The sequence below is a fragment of the Lissotriton vulgaris genome, chromosome 1_1, assembly GCF_964263255.1.
Source record: "Lissotriton vulgaris chromosome 1_1, aLisVul1.2, whole genome shotgun sequence".
Classification (NCBI taxonomy): domain Eukaryota; kingdom Metazoa; phylum Chordata; class Amphibia; order Caudata; family Salamandridae; genus Lissotriton; species Lissotriton vulgaris.
The window spans coordinates 1,545,024,310-1,545,045,872 of record NC_141685.1 but is presented as its reverse complement, the minus strand read 5'-3'; the positions used below and the strand labels follow the sequence as shown (position 1 = coordinate 1,545,045,872).

Genomic DNA, 21,563 nt, shown 5'->3' with positions numbered 1-21,563 from the left:
GACTTCTCTTCAGAGCTTACACTTAGAGAGCTTTCTAGGGTTGTCTAAGACCACTAAAACCACCATGAGGGTTTGTCTGGATTGGTGCAAGGTGCTTTACTTAAAAAAGGGTGCACCATATTCTAAGCCAGCCTCCTACACACTCTCATAGATTGCTTGAACAAAGAGAAACAGATATTGGCAAAGCCAATAGGTCTCGCCTATGCAAGAGCTATTGTGTAGGAGAGTATGATCTGCATTCATGGTTACCCCCACTTTTTGCCTGGTGTTAGTGTGTTTTGACTGGGGTTTGTTGGGATCCTGCTAACCAGATCCCCAGCATCTGTGCTCTCTCTCCCCCATAGTGGCTTTGGTAAGTACTTTTGTATACCCACAATTGGCTACTGGTGTACACTTACAAGTCTCTAGTATATGGTATTGAGGTACCCAGCTCATAGGTACACCAGGGTTCTCCCATGGGCTCCAGCATGCATTGTGCCACCCATGGGGGTCCACTTCAACTCAGACTACAGGTCTGCCATTGCAGCTTGTGTAAAGTGGTGATTGCACCTCTCACTACAGATATAGGGTTCCTTATATCTGAGGTCACTACACTTAAAACCCATGCCACCCCTATGGTAGGCCCTTCAGTCCTGAGGGCAGGGTGCTTGGTTATAATTGTGAGGGTGCCCCTACAAAAGCAGGACACCCCTACAAACCCCCGGAGTCGATTCTACAGGCTTTGTAAGTATGATCAGCCATTTTAAGACATGTAATGGATATCAGTCATTACACAATGTCTAACTATATAACTAAATAATGGGTGCGCCGAACCTGGTCATGTTTGGTATCAAAAATGTTGAAATCATACCCCAACACTGATTCCGGTGTTAGTGGTATGACACGGTCGATCATGCCATTTTGATCGACCGTGTCGAAGACCTGGGGATTAGGCACAAGGCTAGGACTCTCCTGGCTTCCTTTCTTGCCAAAAGAACTCAGGTGGTCACCATAGGGCCTTTTCAGTCCACCACCCTGTCCCTGCCGTGAGGAGTACCCCAAGGCTCATCACTGAGTCCGACACTATTTAATACATATGTGTCGGACCTTGCCAATACCATTCGAGCTCATGGGATGAGCCTTACATCCTACGCTGACGACACCCAGTTGGTCTTAGCCATCAGAAATGACGGCTAAAAAATCGCCGATAATTTCAATCTGGGCATGCAGGCCATAGGGAATTGGATGGCCTCCAATTGCCTTAAATTGAACTCGGATAAGTCCGAGGTGGTCATCTTTGGAAACTTAACCCCAGAATGGTCCTCCCGCTGGTGGCCACAGTCCATGGGTCCTCCCCCCACTCCCGTCAGCAAAGTGAGGAACCTAGGTGTCATGTTTGACGATCGTCTCACTTTTCTCCCTCACGCAAATCAGATTGCCTCCTCCGCTTTCTATAAGCTACGAATCATTAAAAAAATCCTCCCTTTCCTTCCTGCCTCAGCTGGTAAAACCCTGATCACTTCCTTGGTTTTGTCCACCTTGGACTACTGCAATGCCCTATTCTTGAACTCTCAAGAAAAAGTCCTCAATAAGCTGCAAACCATTCAAAATGCTGCTGCCAGACTGCTGGGTGATATCCCCAAATTTCAATCAGTCTCAGGAACCATCAGAGAATTGCACTGGCTTTCCATCAGGACAGAACTAAGTTTAAGGCCCTGTGCATTGTCTATAAGGCGTTGCACAACCAGGGACCGGCCTTTCTCACTCAACAACTTGTTCCCTACCGGCCCACCAGGTCCCTGCGGTCCTCTGATCGCTTCCAGCTGGAAGTACCCCGTACCAAACTGGTTTCATGGGGTGACAGAAGATTCCTCGTTTCAGCACCTAAGCTCTGGAACACTTTGCCACTGTCCTTAAAGAGCAGCCCCTTCCTATGGTCCTTTCGAAAACACCTTAAAACGTGTCTATTTGACCAATAATCACATCCTCCTGTAGGGCTGAATTTAGCAGATACTTAGCGCCGAGATGCCCATGGGCCTTCGTTGCGCTTTATAAGTGTTTAAATAAATAAATAAATAAAATAAATGTACTGGGGGGACCTTAGGGGAGCCCCCTGTACTCTCGGTTACAGCCTTTGATGGTCCACCAGCAAGCTAGTGCTGCCGACCACAGACACTGTTCTGCCCTCTTGCTGCTGAGCTTAGCTCAAGCAGGGGAAGGTAGAACAATAGGTTTCCTGACACAGACATGATTTACTGTATTGGGCTGGGGTGAGGGTGCTTTCAAGTGCCAGCCAACTACACTGAAGGGCACATTTGGTGCCCTCCTTGCATACTCCAGTTTGAACCCATTCAAGAACCCTTGGTTCCAACACTTGCAAGAAACTGGACAAATGACTGGGGGCTATCCTTCCCTCTGTCCAGCCCCTCATTTTGGATCGACCCCAGAGTCATTCCAACCCTTTTCCTTGGGTATTTAAGTACTCCCCTTAGGGTGTATCCTCAGATTCGTCAACAAACAAGACTCACCTCTGAAACCAAGACACTCTTCAACTGTCCGGACACTGGACTTCATTAGACTTCGACTGGAACCGAGTCTGCATCACGGAAGACTCCTGCAGCTCCTGTTCAAGTCTTCTGCCTCATTTGTGTGTGTGCTTCGCTCAGGTTCTCTAGAAGCCCTGTGGGCATCAAGGACATCCAAAGAAATCTCCCTTGGAGTGATGGAGTCACTCCCATGCATCTGCAGGCACCGCAACGAAGCTGACCGGTCTGCTGCTCCTGTCGTCCTACAGACTTGCCAAGTCTCACAACACATTTGGTGCTTCTGTGGCTCTCCAGAAGCCTTGCCTGTCTTCCGTGCAGTTTGGAGGACAGTATCCCTCGTCGGAGCCGCTGGGACCAAACCCCTGTGCACCATGTCAACGTTGCCAAGGCTTGTTGGCTCTGCACTCCAAAGCTCTTCAGGATACAAGAAGCTTCCGCCTCCAGTACATCATCCCTCTAAGATCAACATCCTCACTGCATCTTTTGCACCGCTGGCCTAGATATTCGGTCATCTGCCTGAGGTCCTCTTGCGACTCCTTTGCCTTCAGCCTGTGGGTCCTATGAAGGGTCTTCTTCTGCTTTGGTGGGCTCCCCTGCCTGCTCTGGGCTTGCTCTGACTCTCTTGCTCTGACTCTCTTGCTCTTGGTGAGCCACTTGGACCTTGCTGGCCATGACCACCTAGACACTGACATCCGACGCGGGACAGCTCATGCATGGCTCCTGGTCTTCCTCAACGTCACCTGGTCCCCACAGCTGCAGCAACAGGTCCTCGTCAACTCTCCTGAGCTCCCTGCCAAGGGTGGGCATTGTGCTTCCGTCCCTCCTGGTCACCTCCGAGTGGCATAGACTCTGTCCCCTCTGCTTGCTGGTTCTCCTCTTCAAGAATTCACCCTTAGATTCCACCGGGTATTTTCAGATGCTTCTCCAGAGGCCTTTCTACACATGTTTTCTATTGTCATCTATGGGAGGTTTCAACGTCACTTCACCCCTATGCACCTGGCTTCCCTGTTGCAGGCAACCTGGTTCCTGGGGCATCCACTGGTGGGTTGGCTCTCCAACCTTCCTTCCTCCAAAGAGTTTCTTTGGGGTCCTTTGGGAAGGGTCTTTCTTCTTTGAAACTGCAACTCCAAGTTCTCCATTAACTTCAACTGGGCATGCAGCTGTGTTTCCACTCTGCAGCCTCTGTGGGGTTCCTGAGTACTTCCCTTGGGTGGTTCCTTGTTCTCCCCACTCCTCTGAGTCTTTTGGTCCAAATCCCGTTCTTCCTTGCAGTTTGCATTCCACTTCTTTAGTATATAGTTTGGTCTCCCCTGGGAGACTAGTGCATATTTCTGCTGCTTACCTGATTTCTTTTAAGTATTTTCATGTGTATTGTTGATATCTCTGGCTATGACCCCGTACATTTCCTTTCTCCCCTCCTCTGTGACACTGTACCACTAGCGCCAAGATGCTCCGTGGAGTGTAAGTCGCGCTCTATAAAAACCGTATCATATCATATCATATCATGAGATATACCAATGTGATAGTGATTGTGTTGTGTAATAAATAGACGTATTTTTATAAACACTGTGGTTCCTTTTCATCCAACCTGCACTGGCGATTAAATGTGGTAAAACGTGCTGCTTTACACTCCTTCAAGATAAGCCTCAACTCTGCTCTCCACAGCTACCACTTTGAGAGCCAATGTTTATCAAAGACCAATAAAATCACCATAGGGATTGCTTGGACTTGTGCAGGGTGCATCACCTCATTGAGTGTGCACCATATACTAAGCCAGCCTCCAACATATTGGCTTTGCCAATGCGTTTTAGAAATGTAGACCAGCCTGGTTGCTGTTAAGCATGGCTAAATGTTAGTGCAAGGAGGAGAGTCGTGTATAATGTGGTAGAGTGGAATGGCAAAGGGTGAAGTAGAGTGTTGTAGAGTTGAGTGACAGAGTGTGTTGTGCATTGGAGTGGCATAGTGTGGGGTCACGTAGAGTGGCGTACACTGGAGTAGCATAGTGTAGAGTGCCTTGGTGTAAAGTGTTGCAGAGTATAGTGGCTTAAAGGGCAGAGGCATTGAATTCAGCAGCATACAATGAAGCATCGTAGAATGCAGTGGCATAGATTGTATTGGTGCATTGTGGAGTGACTCAGATTAGAGTGGTGTAGAGTTGAGTGATGCAGAGGGCAGTGACGTAGAGTAGAGTGGCATAGAGAGCAGAGTAGAGTTGAGTGGCATAGGTGCAATGGCATAAAGTGGTGCAGAGTAGAGTAGCGTGCAGTGGTGTATGGTGGAGTAGTGTAGAGTGGAGTAGTGCAGAGTAGAGTGGCATAGAGTTCAGTGGCTGTGAGTACTGTGTTGCATAGTAGGGTGTCAGAGTGTAGAGTGGCATAAAAAGCAGTGGCATTGAGTACAGTGATGCATACACAACATATACTATCCAGCAGTTCATGAACTCCGTAATAGGATACTTTCACCTCTGATAAAGGATAATGTATCCACTACATATCTGTAAATGCTGCATCTCCTGCATTTGTAAAAATTTTGTTGAGGACTAAGACTTTAGGTACCATGCTTTGCCTTTTAGGCTCCAGTTACTTGTCTTCAAAAGCTGTGGATTCTAAGTAACAAAAGTAGGAGAAAAAAATGAAAAATTGCATGCATCTCGACACAGTGAGTGCTTAAACCATATTCCAATACATACATTTATTTGTTTATATTATATTTGTTTTATGCTCTTCACCCCTTTCATCTGAAAAATGTACAGTCTGGCAGAAGTGGGAAGACCGTTCCAGAATTGGAAAAAACTATTGGTTTGATGAAAAAAGTTGTGGAAAGAGTTCAGAGGGAGAATGATGAACTGAAAAAGGCCCCTGGAGTCGTGTCCAATGAGAAACTGGCAGCCCTTGAACAAGAAAATGAAAAGCTCAAGGTATGTTACTGAAAAGCGAACAATACACACGTATATAGAGGGAAAAATATGTAAATGTGTTTATTTCTAGAATCCTGTTCGCAACATCTAGAACCTGTTTAGAATATTTGTTGTAATGAATATTTTTCTTGTGTAGCTATTTTATTTATTTCCTACATAATAATTCTCTAAAAATAGCATGCTTGTTAGTCTTAACTTCCTGCCCCAGCTCGCTACACCAACCCACATCCAAGGTCATCAGCTTGACCAAATATGGACCCTCAATATCCCCACCAACTCTCCTATCATTTCGCCCTGTCCCTGGTCAGACCACTCCCTTATCTCCTTTGCATTAAACCTCGGACAGCCGCCTAAACCTCCTTTGCCCAAAAACATCTGGGTCAGAAAGTGGGACAAGGCTGATCTTCCTGATGTCTGCTCCTCCCTTGCGGCATCCAGCCCTGAGCTTAATGATCTATCTCTCCCCACTCAGCTCACAGCCATCAACAACTGGCTGTTAAAGACATGCAACAGCCTTGTTCCCCTTAAGAGAGTGGCTATTAAACGCGCTCACGCCGCCAACAGGTGGTTCACTCCCCTCCTCAGGGACAAGAAGTTGGCGGCGCGCAGAGCAGAACGAGCTTGGCGACGCACCTACTGCCCCCTTCTTAGAGCAAAGTACTGCCTGGTACTCAATGATTACAAAAGGGACATACTAAAAGCTAAAACTGAGTACTTTTCTGGCAGAATTCTGGCAGCGGAAAATCAATCTAAGGAAATTTTCGCCACGGTACACGAGCTCGCTGCCTCCGACAGGGTGATTCCTAAAATTCCTCCGTCTCAATCACTCTGCAATTCCCTCAACTCCTTCTTTATCGAGAAGGTAGCCCTCATTAAAGCCAACATCCCTCCCTCACTCCCGGCACCGTCCACTGCTCCCCCGCCTCCCGCTGCTCCACTCCTCACTCAGCTTCCCCTTTTGACACGAGAAACCCTTCTCCCCTTACTGGCCCGGGTAAAATCGGGCTCACCCCAGGACATCGGCCCGGCTTTTGCCCTGAAAGAGATCTTCTCCAGCTGTCATTCCCCTCCACTCACATTAATTAACCACTCCCTTACAACTGGCACTGTCCCAAACGCCCATAAATCAGCAGTCATCATTCCAATTCTGAAAAAGGCAGGGGCCGATCCATCTCTGCCCGCTAACTATCGTCCCATTTCCCTTCTCCCTTACTTAGCAAAGGTCTCAGAGGCTCATATTACCGCGACCCTGAGCTCCTTTGTGGAGTCCACTGGCCGCCTCTCCTCCTGTCAGGCAGGTTTTCGCCCGCTGCACTCAACCGAGAAGGTGGTAGTTTCGGTGATGGACAAACTGAGGGAGGGCATTGACATCTGCCTCCCCCAGGCCCTGGTCCTCTTAGATCTGTCCGCCGCGTTCGACACGGTGGACCATGACATCCTGCTGACCCGTGTCGAGGCGGCGGGCATTGGGGGCACGGCTCACGCCTGGCTCCGGTCCTTCCTAACGGACAGGGAGCGGGCTGTCCATCTGGCCGACTTTGCTGCCCCTCCTCGTAGAGTGACATGCGGCGTTCCCCAGGGCTCCTCTTTGTCCCCCCTGCTATTTAATTTATACATCTCACCCCTTATCTTTTCTTTACAGCAGATGGAGGTCTCGGTGTTCAACTACGCCGACGACCTCCAACTTATTTTTAACCTTTCCCATTCTCCCTCCTCTGCTCAGAACTTCCAGAGGGTGATGCTCTTCATCCAAGATTGGATGAACTGCAACCACCTTAAACTAAATCCCGACAAAACCGAACTGGTTTTGACCGGGAGTGGTTGCAGTCTCTGGTCCCCGTCTTTTTGGCCAGACTCACTTGGTTCCCCTCCCCTCCCAGTTCCAAAGGTCAAAACCCTGGGCATCTTCATCAATTCCCAGCTCTCCCTTCACACGCAGGTTCACTCAGTGGTGTCCTCCTGTTTCTTTTCACTTCGCACTATCCGCAAGGTGTCCCGCTTTTTTTCTGTTCCCGCCCTTAAGCTTATCCTCATGGCCATGGTGCTATCGCGCCTTGACTATGGGAATGTGGTCTACAATGGCGCCCCAGACTACCTGATCCGTCGCCTTCAACAGATTCAAAATCAGGCTGCCCGCCTGATTTACGGACTCCCTAAATTTCACCATGCTACCCCGTTGCTACAATCCTTGCATTGGCTACCGGTGAAGGAGAGGGCTCTCTTCAAGCTGGGCTGCATGACTTATCAGGCTAGGTCAGGGACTGCCCCTGCCTTCCTCTGTGATGTCATTTCACCCTACCATCCGCCCAGAGAGCTCCGCTCATCTCACCAGGCCCTCCTGACAATTCCCCGCTTCAGGAAGAAGAGGTCCGGAGGGACAAGATTTGCGGTCCTAGCTCCATCTTTCTGGAACTCTCTCCCTTCTGCCCTCAGAGCCTCTACCTCCTATGCGGAATTCCGCAAACATCTCAAGACCTTCCTGTTCTCCAGATCCCTTGCAGTCTAGTCTCTGTCCCTGTCCACTGAATCAATGCTACCTAGCGCCATGAAACCGTCTCGGTATAAGCGCGCTCTACAAATATGTTAAAATTCAAATTAAAATTCAACATCGCTGCTAAGTGTAACACATTATGCCTACTACTTCAAATTAAAATTTCACATTTTATTTAATTTGAGTATGACCTTGGCTGACCTCTTCAATTTCCATAGACAATTATAAATAAAAGTAGCCGAATAATTGATTAGGAAAAATGTATAGTTAAAAAGACCCTATGCCCATGCGTATTACTTCAATCTCCTCAGTGTTTGTACATCATGCATGCATGGTGTTTTGAGTATGTTTTAACTGATGTTTTCACCTAACTATAACGTCCCTTTATATATTTTTTATTCAGTGATTTTCTATGTTTTTTTCATGAGTAGTAAGCTATTATACTTCCTAACTCTACCAACACCATAACCTTTGGTATTTTTCAGTGAATGTCTATGGTTTTTTAAAGTAATGAGGCTAGCTCCTCCTGCCCTAAAGTTGAATTAAAAGAACATATTAGCGGGCAGGGTAAGGATACCCTGACCCACTGGTACCTATGGGAAGCACCAAGAGGGACCGCCCAGGGACCACAAATGCCCCTCTAAAATCATACTGCAGTAGTCCTACAGGACCCAGTGTGGCTGTGGTATGTTTTAACTGATGTTTTCACCTAACTATAACGTCCCTTTATATATTTTTTATTCAGTGATTTTCTATGTTTTTTTCATGAGTAGTAAGCTATTATACTTCCTAACTCTACCAACACCATAACCTTTGGTATTTTTCAGTGAATGTCTATGGTTTTTTAAAGTAATGAGGCTAGCTCCTCCTGCCCTAAAGTTGAATTAAAAGAACATATTAGCGGGCAGGGTAAGGATACCCTGACCCACTGGTACCTATGGGAAGCACCAAGAGGGACCGCCCAGGGACCACAAATGCCCCTCTAAAATCATACTGCAGTAGTCCTACAGGACCCAGTGTGGCTGTGGCATGCCGCGGAAGGCATACTGCATGAATGTGCAAGCTGACACTGTCTTGCCGTGCCATGGAGGTGTCTCTTGGCCATGGCACCAGAAAAATAAGGGAGGGGGGGCTCTGCTGAGGTTTGGGTGCCCCTTGGTGGGGGGGTTGGGGACAGGGTCTGGCTGCCTTTGATCAACCCCACTCCATGCACAGCAGAGGGCCCTGCATGGTGCAGGGTTGTCACCTCTGGGGGTTGGGTGACCGCTGGGCTTGGGCACAAGACCTGCCCACGGTCTGCGGCCAACCCTCTACTGCACATGATCAGAGGCCATCCGTGGCAGAGGGTTGACCACCTGCCATAGTTTATTGCAGGGCCTGGCCAAAAGCTGTGCTCAGCGGGAAAGTTGGGAAAACGGGATTTAAAAAAGCTGACATTTATTGAAAAAAGCAAAGTTTAAAGTGATAATATAGTTAGGCATAGTATTAAGAATTCAGCTTACTAAAAAAACGTAACTGTAAAAGGCAAAGGCTAAAATGACATTATAGTTAAGTGTTGAAATAATATTTTAAAAAATGTTTAAAATCCTAAAAAAACACTTATCTTCACCAGTTATAGTTTACTGAACTAACTATAACTTAAGCCCCCATGTACTGCTTATAACCTCACATAATACATAACCTATGATGTTAAGTGACATCATTTCTGACATCAATGATGACATGACTGATGACATCATCTAATGTATGACCGTTTGCTACAAGCTTTTCATATTAGAAGGCATTAAGTAAAGTACACGTAGGCTCAATTTTACTGGTATTAAGGTTGTAAAATATGATGTGGCTCTGTAGACAATGATATCAGAAACTTCTTAAACCTTAAATATCATTACAAAGCAGTGGTTGGTCATCATTTTTCTTGATGAGATGTACCTGTTAAATACCCCCATCTGATTTTGAGTTGTAAGTTAACAGCTTCACATCTATACACTAGCCATTGAAAAGACATGCACAACCAAGCCCTACAGCTATACCTCCGTAGTATGTAAATGGCGTAACCATTTTAACAATGCTTTCCATGGTCTGTAAAGTGAGTGACCCATAGAATATGAATTCTACATCAATGTGTTATGTCTCAGAATTTTCATTCATCTTATGGAAATAAATAGCTGCACTTTATATTCTTAAGTGTAAATAATAATTGTTGATAGCACCTCATAAGAACTCTTTAACACTAGTGCACACTCAAAAATCCACAGGTGAATAATATATTGTAAGGAGAAACATTTGAGGCATATGAGCTGTAGATCATATGTGTTAGCATAGATCACCATCTGTGTTGGGCTCGGATACTTGCACTTTGTTTTTCTTTATAGAAGTGTTTGTAGTAACGAGGTAGGTGACTCCTCCTTACGGTGATACTGTACATGGGCATCCCCAGATTGTTTTTTCCGCCATCGGGTTCGGATGTGCATTCTGCGCTCCGGTTCGGTATCATCTCCGAACCCTTTCGACGCGCAATCCTTACCACTCAACTGTATTGTTTTTGATTGCGGTTCCCTTTTGACGCGCATCGTAAAATCTAACAACTTCTATCAGTAGCTTCGACGCGGGCCGCGAGGCCTACCCACGCTGACCACCCAAGCAGTCCATGGAACGGACTCTATTTAAGAAATGCCCCGAGTGTGGTGCTAAGTTCCCACACACGGACCTGCACGCGGTCTGTAACCTCTGCCTATCCCCGGAGCACGTAGAAATCAACTGCGAGGCCTGTCAATCATTCCGATCGAAGAAGACCATTCTTGACCGTCGGGCTCGATGTCACGAGATACGGCGCGGCAACTAGCCAGGTGCTAGACATCTTCAGAGAAGAGTCTGAATTCCAACAGCCCGTCGCAGAAGAAGAAGAACAAATCTCTGTGTCTGAAGCCGACGACTCCAACATGGAAGACTACTTGAACGTCACTCCAGCTCAACGAACAGTGAGTAATGAGCCCCAAGTGCCCACAAAAACACAAGGCTCCAGTATCACCTTTGCCCTCAGGTCCCAGGTCGACACTGTGAAAAAGTTTCAGATGCCCCGCCCTCGGTCTCAGCTATGAAAGATAGTGATAAGTCTTCTGGCTCTGGATTGAGCCAGCCCCATTCGGGTGCCGAACCCAAATCTTCGGCACTGAAACCCAAGACCAAGCACGTGCCGTCCAATTCGCTGTCAGCACCGAAGATATCTTCCGCACCGAAAGACTCGGAACCGAAACCACATAAAGCTTAAGCTTCGGAGCCGACACCAGCTAAACTCAAAGCTTCGAAGCCTACGCCAGCTAAACTCAATGCTTCGGAGCCGAGACAAGCTAAAGACAAACATTCGGAGTCCACTGGTATATTATAGCACTTTTTCAGCCCAACTGACCCAGTACATGGCCATCATGTATAATGATGCATTAGATGAGGGCGAACTACCGGTCTCCCTTAGAGAGTCGATCATTGTCACATTCCTTAAGCCACATAGGGATCCAATGCTCCTCTCTTCCTACAGACCAATTACTCTCCTAATTGCGGACTGCAAGATATTGGGCAAAATATTAGCAGAACGGTTCACACAAATCCTGACACCATTACCCCACCCAGACCAATGCGGGTTCATCCCGCGACATAACACATCGCAAAACCTATGCAGACTATTCCACATACAAGACAGAACGAGTGCGCAGTTCCCAAACGCGGCGTGCCTAATACTAGATCTCGAAAAGGCCTTCGCTACACTATTATGGCCGTACTTATTAGAGTTCCTTAGCAAGGTCAACATCGGGCAATCCTGCTTGCTTACACAAAACTCCTAAACACAGATCTCACCTCCCGAGTCAGGATAGGTAAATACATCTCCCCAGCGTTCGCAATAGAAAGAGGAACCAGGCAGGGTTGTCCACTGTCTCCTCTCCTGTTCGCCCTGGCGTTGGAACCACTGGCGCTGCGCTTGAGACGGGAGGGTGGGGCATGGGGTATCCCACTGGCAGACACGGTTCATTGCGTGTCATTGTACGCAGATTACCTTTTAATTTACTTGTGGGACGCTACCCAAGACCTATCATCTATCTGGGGGGCACTAGAAGACTTTTCGGAGGCCTCAGGTCTCAAAGTGAACTGGGAGAAGTCCACGATATACCCGCTAAGCCCACACATGGCCCATTTTGAGACACAGATTGGGACTCAGTCACTTGCATGGAACACCGAAGCACCCATATATCTGGGAGTGCAATTGTACCATACCCCCAAGGACCTATATGAAGGGAATCACCGTAAGGCGTTAGCAGGGATTCGATCGGCAGTGGGGTTCTGGAAAGCATTGCCCTTAGCTCCTATAGGAAGAGTGGCACTGGCAAAAATTATAATGGTCCCTAGGCTACTCTATCACTTCACCAATCTTCCAGTTGTACCACCACGGACATTCTTTAAGGAAGTTGACACCCTACTCGCTGAGCTGGTCTGGGGAGGGGGTCGACACAGGGTGGCGCTGTCAACACTATACCTGCCCACGATGGACGGAGGACTGGGAGCGCCATCATTTGAAGCGTATTTCTGGACGGCCCAACTGCAATGGTTGTCATACTGGACAGTGGGCGTCATATAGGGGAGATCACCACCACAGAGGGCCGCACACCACTGCTGGTAATTCATAGGCTGTTGTTACCGGGTACCAAACCAATACATACATGACCACTACAGATGTCTATAGCACACTCATGCATAATGAGAATACATTGCATGTCCAAGGGTAGACCTCTGTATTCACCCCTACTCCCATTGATCGGTTTCCCCAGAGATGAGAAATACTATACTGCAGGCCCCCTCCAAGTATGGCCGACCTAGCAGTCACTGAGGTAGAGTCCCTGTTCGAGGATGGTCAACTTAGAACGTACGCCTAGATGTCCGTACAATATGACCTGCCGCCAGGACAATTTTTAACTCACAGACAATTTATAGACATCAGTCGTCGGTACTGGAACCAACACGACGGGGAACCCCCGACTCATCCAGTAATACACACTATTCTGCACATGGGCGTAGGTCAACACCTGGTCACGTGGCTTTATAAGGCTGTCCGGGATCTAATTCTCCCCTCACTACAGCCCTTGCGCAAAAATGGGAAACAGAAATAGAAAGAGTGTTCAATGACAAAGAATGGAATACGGCTCTAGAATACCCAAAAAAGGTCTCCAGGAATGCGCGGTTTCGGAACATACAATTCTATGTCCTCCACAAGAGCAGACCTCACATCACGCCGTCTCCATCAGTTCTACCCAGACACATACTTTGCATGCCCCCGATGCCAAACCCCGAAGCGGACTTCAAACACATGTTCTGGGATTGCCCCACCATTCACAACTACTGGGACAGGGTTCACCGGACACTCAGGGCAACGATCAACATCATGACAATGTCTACATGAGAAGCATGTGCTCTTGGGATCTTCCGCAGGCGGAAGACCGAAAAAGTACAGTACCGCTTCATGTCTCTCGCCATCCTCTTAGCGATAAGGGGGATAGCCATGCACTGGCGGGACCCAACAGGACCTGGATAGGAGCTATGAAAAAGTGGGGCACAGCAGAGGAAGAGGTGCTCAGAGAAGAGGAGGTAAAGGGAACCCGTAAGCATCCTATCTCATTAGAATGGGCACAATTACTACATATGTTCACACATGAAACAAATCCGCCGAAGACACCCGCAGACTCCCAACCCCAGGCCCCACAGTTATCTCCTACTAGATCCGATACCGATGCGCCACAGGAAGACCCACCTGTCCAGAGCCAACTCTGAGAGGACATCACACCCGAAGTCCCCCCCTAGATTGCTTTAGGGTTCCTCACGTATGTCTTTCCACACTCCCAATCCCCCCTCCACGCATGCACCGCCACACCTCCACACCATAACAAGCATTTGCAATGCAATAGGTCTTTGAGCTACTGGCATTGTAAATGGCAAACCTTTTATCTATGTGTTGGTTTTGAAAACATAAATAAAAGGCATTATCATTTACAATGTCAATAGCTTCAAATTTCGCAAACGCACGACCTATTGCATTGCGAATGCTTGTTAAAGCTGATGTGAATAATGTGGTGCCAATCCTGGTCTGTACTAGCGGAAGCATCCTCATCATGAGAGGCTGTAGCTTACATATAGAGCAATCCTCCTGTTTAAGGGTGCTACCGTGAGCGTGCAGACCAGTGCCCGGAGATTCACACATCACAGAGGAACAATCAGCCAAGTGATCACTGCAGGCTAAAGAGCTCCTCTGCGACTGAAGCTGCCATCCCATACCACATTATCCGGTATTCCGTCAGAACTGGAGGGCTGCGTAACAGGGCTTAGGGAGGAGCCACAATGGTATGCAGTCAGGGAGAGTAGCACACGGTCTTCTCAATCATGCACTCACCACCTACTGTCCCATTATGTACCGGTGCAGCTTGTATTAGCTCTCTCCCTCAGCCACAAGACGCAACTGCCCTGCCGTGTTACAGAGCAATGAGCACCCTTCTCTTCATGTAGGCCTTTTACACAGTGCTTTCACACGCTGACAGCCACTCAGACACTGGATGCGTGTAGTAATACTAAAGCGTAGCAGTGATGTTTCTGCACCGAGGGGAAGGGTCTGGGGGGTGAGGCTTTCTCCCCGGTGACCCCAGAAAGAGACAGAGCAATCAGGATCCGTTTGTGAATTAGAGACAAAAATGAGCATTTGAAGCATTCCTGGGGCATTGCCAGCCAGGAAACATTTCAAACACAGTGATCGGAAGGAGGCAGAATATAACCACCCTACACTCAAGAGGAAACCACCTCACTAACCACAGAGGAGAAAGCTCTAGGCCCTGCAAGAGCCACAGGGAACCAGCCCTGGTAGTCATATATCGCGCTTCGCGCTTTCACTTTAAGTGAAAGCATGGTGCAAAAATAAACATGCGGCCGCCCTTACCAAAGGCGACTAAAACAAGCTGTCGCCATTATGCAAATGATAACAAATAGTGCTTACTCTTTAATTAAAGGGGACTGTATACCGCCGCAAGTAAAAGATCCAGTCCGGATGGGCCGTCCGAGGAAAAGGGCGGTAACAAATAGGCCTCATTCCGAATCACGAGCCAGCATTTAGCATAAACGGTGACGTCAGCCAATGAAAATGATGGGCGGGGCTACAACTCCACTTCTAAAATATCCAGAGTACAAGAAGCCTCGCAGAGCGAGCAGCACATGCGCGCTGCAACGCAAGTCTGCGAGACCTAAAAATGAATCCCTCCCCACCTACCAGCCTGCCCAAGGGCCTACTGTCTTACACTGAGGTCTCAGCAAGCATATATGGCCTCCCTACAGCTTTGTGTTCCTTCCAATTGGGTCTCCTCCACCAGGGCCAGCGCTAGGCGTGGGCAGTGTGGGCAGCTGCCCAGGGCCTCGAACTCAGTCCACCAGCATGGGGCCCGTGCCAGTTCAACACACCACCAGCCCTCTTGTACTACTGCTGATTCAATTGAAAAAAAGGGGTTTCTTTGCAATTGGGCCCATGAGAGGGAGGGGAGGGGGCCCTCGCTGGGCCTCTCAGGGATGGTGTCCCAGTTGCAAGGAGACTCATTCTGGAGGTTTGTTCTGCAGTTAGGCCTCCTGCCCGGCTGCCCATTCAGAGACACTGCGGGATGCCATTGTCAGCACTTAAGCACCCCACACGTTTACACTCAGCCCCCAAGCAATTCTCACACCTTCAGCCCAAATGGACTCCAAAAGTGGTGCTTGTAGGTGGCTGAGAGGAGGAGCTGTGGGTTAGAAGTCTGAACAAAGCAGCTTCTGGAACCCTGAATATGTCCCATATGCAAATTAGAGGGGCCTCGCACAATCCCTTTCGGCCCATGGCCCCAAAAATCATAGAACTGGCCTTGTCCTCCACCTTAGTAACCCTGAAAGAAGCAGCGACTGGATGATTGTAGAGGTAAATGCAGGGCACAAGTCGGGGTACATGCGGGTGGATGTAGTCCAACCACTATTTTCACAGGGTGGACGCCGTCCACCCTGTCAAGAAGTTGGGCTCCACTGAAAAATATGTTGAATGCGTCCCGGTGTAATTTGCAAAACCGGGACACATTCACCAGTGCCCGCAGGTTGTTGTCTGCTTTCTATCACAACCTGCAGGCGGGGAGGGGACTTTCTTAGTTCAGACTCCTGCTGGGCCCATAACAAAGGTCGAATCTGAGGGGTCATCAGGCCTCCTTTTGTTGGAGTGTCCTGGCTGGGAGCAGTCAGGAGCCTCACAACTGGTTAGCACTTCACACATACTTAAGAGAGGCAGCTTTTCACTTTGTTCAGTGCCTGTTTACAAGATATGCATTCACTGTAAGAATGTCAGATGTGTTGGTTTTTCCCTGTATTTACACACAATAAATAGCATTTATATAGTGCTTACTACCCCTGAGGCATTGTAATAATTTAAATATCACTATTTTCTTTTGTCAAGCAATATGGGTAGAGGAAGTTTTGGCTGACAAAAGGCAACATTATTGAATGTGAGGCTTACAAAAGTGTTAATCTTTTGCCTAAATCAGGAGGGTACTCTGTATACTTGAAATGTACTTTGAGGTACTCATGATAGACATGTTAAACATATATGTGAGGGCTTAAGATCTGATGTCACTTCTCATGATGCCACTTCCTATGATGTCACATGCTGTACTGTCACGCACCGTGATGCCACTTGCATACTGATTAACTAGGTTAGTCCCCCCCTTCTGTTTTTCACGACTTGTGCCCTGGGTAGATGGGTTGGACCAAAACGTGTGGCGTAGAAAAGAAAAGGTCTAGGGGAAGCAGCTATCCTTGGGGGATAGAAGTAAGCTTGATTCAAACAACCATTCTGGAATCAATAGATACACATGCCTCACTTACTTGGAGCAGCTTCGAAGGTAGATGCAAAAACATTCCACATGCACACCCGTATTACATCGCAGGCATATATGCAACAACGTTTTTACACTGCGATTGTACACCTAACAGTATTACCGACTTCTAGGCACTTTGGTTACAATATAGGAGAAACTAGGAAGTTCAACCTCCTGTTAGGCGCCAGATAATCCGAGACCGTCTAGTGCCTTGCTCAGAAGAGCAGGTGAAGGAAGGTATCGGGAGAAATGTTTATTTTCAGAATGGATTTCAATCGTAGAAGCAATCTACATTTGTGGAACAACCAGGATAAAAATGTTGTCAGGTGGCATAGCAGTTGTTTGCAATGAGTGGGTGCCTTGCAAATTGAAAATGATTTGTTAAAACACCTTCTGCCTCATGATAGAATTGCCAGTAGGAATATCAGTGATATTTGGTGAATAACTGCAGTGCCATCCTTGTTGGAAAGGAAAGAAAACCTTATAGTAAAAACTTTCCCATCAAGTTCTTAGTGTTAAAATTGCCACTGGAAATAATGCACCATGAACAGCAGTTTTGTTAAACTGCTAGTTACCATCACGGAAACAAATGGCACCCGAAAACAGAAGTTACCACTAGGGATGGATAACTCGCATAACTTACTGCAGCGTTGTAATGCAAAATTACTGCAACATTATGCGAGATTACGCAGAAGTCGAGTGCATAACCCTACAATTGGCATTATTTTCCTAGCGCAAAATGCACCTTTGCATCCAAAATGGATCAGAGGATACATTTTACGCTACCAAAATTGCACATAATGCAAATTGAACAGGATGGCAGCAGCCACTTGTGCTCAGTTCCTGTGCTCTTGGCTAGACATTCTTGCCCAAAATTGCGTGAATGCCCATAATTATGCAATTATCTGCAATTTTGCTTCAATTTACCATGTAACATGAAATTTCCTAAATTACTCAGGTCTAGTTACCACCCAAAATAGGATCAGCTCTATTCAGGTCACACAAGGATCCCAATGATTGCTGCTACTTAAAGTATTGGTACACAGTGGTCACCAAATAATTTGGAAATGACGTGGATTGGCATTTTCGACAGAGTGTCTTTCACTAGCCCTGCAATTTACAAACTTGTAACTAGAACCGACTATTGCCATCAGCTGTAAGTTTATAATCGCTGGTAGTATTTGCTTATCTCTTGAAAATTATGGCAGAAGCACCAATTCTCTTTTAACACAAGGGAGCTTTTTAATGCAGTATTTCAGTATATTACACTGGAGGTTCACTCCTGCTACAGCCGCTGGCTCAGTGGTGAGAACTTTGGAGGTGTTCTTGCAGATACAGCATTGCCTGGCCTGCGAAAAGTAGAAAACTCACAATTCATGTTACAATTCCCAAAGCCATATGGTTACACTTTTCCTAGCCCACGCACCATTCTACACAACCCGGTTCATAACAATGGATTTTGCTCTTTTGGGTACATCAATGTTTACATACGCCAGAAATGTAGACCCTGTTATCAATGGCGCTCAAACACAAATGCCACCATTGCCCCTTCTAGCAGTAAAACAAAAAATAATAAACCACCATTGGCAATGGGAATTCGTCTTGCTTACTAATGTTCAGCAATCGAGTATTTAGCTTTTGGCAATGCCTGAGTGGCTATGTTAAAAGCTTAGAAATCAATGAAAACATTGCTTTCTGTATTTTCACGACAGATGCTATATGGCATGACCCACCATGCATTACGCCATCACATAAGTTGGCGCAGTTTGACGACAATCCTCATTGTATCATGCAGTGTGGCAGATATTATGAAAGTTTAGAAAAAAATTTCATGGTTTTCTGGGCTCTTAAAATAGTTTCATGCAGTCGTGGAGCATGGGAGTGTGTGGGGACATCCAAGGAATCAGGAAGAGCAGCATCTGGTGCATAAAGAGGTCAGGAAGGAAGGGCCAGGCAGGGGTGGGAGAATAAATTGCAAAGTGCAAGCATGCTCTGAAAAACAGACACACACTCATATAGAGTGATAAAAATAAAAATTAAACAGCAATGCCGAAGGAGAGAAAAACACAGTAGAGACAAAGAAGAAACAAAACACAAGCACATGATTCTCACAGCTACCTGATAGGAAAGGAGAAAGTGGATGATAAAGTATGGAATACAGTATCTGAAAGAGACACGTTAGTAATAAATTCCTTACCGTAGAATATCCCCAGGCTTCAGACTGGATCCGGAATTTTTTTGCGTAGCAGTACCCATACGCGTCGTCCACGTCTGGCGTTGTGGGCGCCGTGATGACGTTGTCGGAGTACTTAGACACCGCCTCCGCGTGCTGACGTCAGTTCTTCTTTTTTTTCTGCGCCAGCAAGCGCATATCCGGAAAAAGTTGTACCCTAGTCAATTTTTGACTAACTTTTTACGATCCTTTTTGATCTTCTCTCAAAGTCTCTCGACTCCGATGGTGCCGGTAGGGATGCCCCGGTTCAAGCCCTGTGCCGACTTCAACCGAACGATGTCGGTTACCGACCCCCATCGCCGGTGCCTGCACTGTCTAGGCCTGGACCACGACGACAAGTCCTGCTCCGACTGCCGGGCCCTGACGTCTAAAGCTAGACGGGAGTGGTCTCGCAAGCGACTCGAGCTTCGGCAGTCCGCCCGAGCCGCTCGAGGTCCCGGTCGGAAAGGAGGTCGAGGGACCGGAGTCACCACAGTTCCGGGAGTCGTCATCGGTCTTCAGGCTCGAAGTCCTCAGGTAAGAGGCACAAGAAGTCAAAGAGGCACCATCGCTCTTCTGACTCCACCCGACGCTCGCGCGATTCGGGTGACACCGCCCATGCGGCTCCGCCGGAGCCGCAGGTGTAGCGGCCTGCTCCATACCCGCCGGTCCCTGGGCAGAACGCGACGCCGGGGGAGATTGATGACTTCCTAATGGCCATGAGGTCGCTCGCTCCTCCGTCGTGTTCCGCGGCGCCTTCGGGCCAAGCGGTCCCGACTGGGTCCCCACGCGGGCCGGGTGCTTCGGCACCGGCGCAGTCGGGTGCTTCGGCCCCGGTGCCGTCGGCGACTTCGGTCCCAACGCCGCAGGGCCCCACTGGATCCGGCTCTGGGTCGCCGCCGGTGGACCTCACGACCTCGCCGGCGCCGACCCCAAGGGTGTCGCCCCCGGCGCCGTCCCAGGACGACGCCGTCCCTGGTCCTGCCCTCGATTTGGGTCCGGCGTCGGAGCAGCGTCGCTCGGCGCCGCATTCGATGCCGCTTGGAGATTTCTATTTCTATGACCCGGCCCCATCCTTTGAGCCTGAGTACCAGACGATGGGTGAATAGGGGGATAGGGAGGGGTCTGAGGACCCTCTGGCACGTGAGTTTCAGTCTTCTGCGGACTGGACAGGAGAGCTTGGGGATGCCAGTGGTCTGGACACTTCGCCGGAAACTGGTTTTGTCTCCCCTCCTAGCGTGGCTATGGAGGAGGGGGCTGCCTATAGCGTGGTGCTGATGAGGGTGGCCAAGGCCTTGAGCTCCCCGTCGCGGCCGTGAGGACTAACCTCATCACTGAGGTCCTTAAACCGCAGGCAAGCTCGGCCGAGCCTCTGCTGCAGTTTAATGAGGCCTTATCAGAGGTTCTTCTGGGCACTTGGTCCAAGCTCGCCACAGGTCAGCCTGTGGATAGGAACGTGGCCAGGCGCCACCACCCGGCTCCGGGCGACCCTTGCTTTCTGTCTACCCACCCCTCCCCAGAGTGCCTGGTCATCCAGGCCTCAAATTCCCAGACTGCATTCCCGTCGGCTCCCCGCGACCGGGAATCCAAGAGGTACAAGCAATACGGGAAGAAAGTATTCTCATCCCTGAGTTTAAGATTGCGGTCAGTCAACACTGCATGCCTCTTGGGCTGCTACACCCTCTCTCTGTGGGATACGGTCGCAGACGTGCTGCCAGAATGCCTGGTGGAGGTCCGGGCTAAACTCGGCCAAGCCCTTGTGGAGGGTCGAGATGCGGCACGTTATTCTATTTGGTGTGGGCTGGACACTACTGACTCACTAGGCAGAGCGATGGCAACGACGGTGGCGATTTGTTGCCATGCCTGGTTGAGGTCTGCCAACTTCTCGGCTGATGTCCAAAACACACTTATGGACATGCCGTTTGATGGTCGTCGCCTCTTTGGTGACAAGGCAGACCATGCGCTTGAGCGCTTTAAGCACACCAGGGCTACGGCCAAGTCTGTGGGCCTCTCGTCCCGTGCCAGCAAACGGCTGCCTTTCGCCTCTTTCGTGGCCAAGGAAGGGGCGCCCCCACACGTCCTGCCAGCTAAGGGCCGCTGACTACCATCCAACGCGGTGGCAGACATGGAAACCGCTGTGGCGGCGGTCAGAGACAACGGCGAGGCCACTCCACACCTACCCCTGCAGCTACCGCCTCAAAACCCTCCTAGTCCGAGCTTTCAGGCCCATGTGACGCCAGTGGAGGGCAGGGTTCGCCATCGCCATCACCACCACCACTGGCGCACTGTCACATCGGACAGGTGGGTGCTGCAAATCTTCCGAAGGGGCTGCTCCATCCCCTTCAAGGCGTCCCCTCCAGCCATGCCACCGCAGTACCACCGCGTGTTGGGGTATCACTTGAAACTTCTGCAAGAGGAAGTTACAGCCCTCCTAGCCAAGGGGGCCATTGAGCGCATTCCTGGGCCAGAAGTAGGGTGTGGTTGTTACTCCCACTACTTTCTGGTACCC

At 48.7% G+C, this 21,563-nt stretch overlaps 1 protein-coding gene across 1 annotated transcript in view; it reads left to right on the top strand.

The window, feature by feature from the left end:
* The window catches only part of CEP290 (centrosomal protein 290), a 1,386,965-nt gene that overhangs the window by 1,140,792 nt on the left and 224,610 nt on the right, over nt 1-21,563 (top strand). Inside the window, exon 46 of the mRNA XM_086918001.1 lies at nt 5,278-5,442. Within this exon, the coding sequence (XP_086774127.1) occupies nt 5,278-5,442 (165 nt within the window). The remainder of the gene's footprint in view (nt 1-5,277; nt 5,443-21,563) is intronic.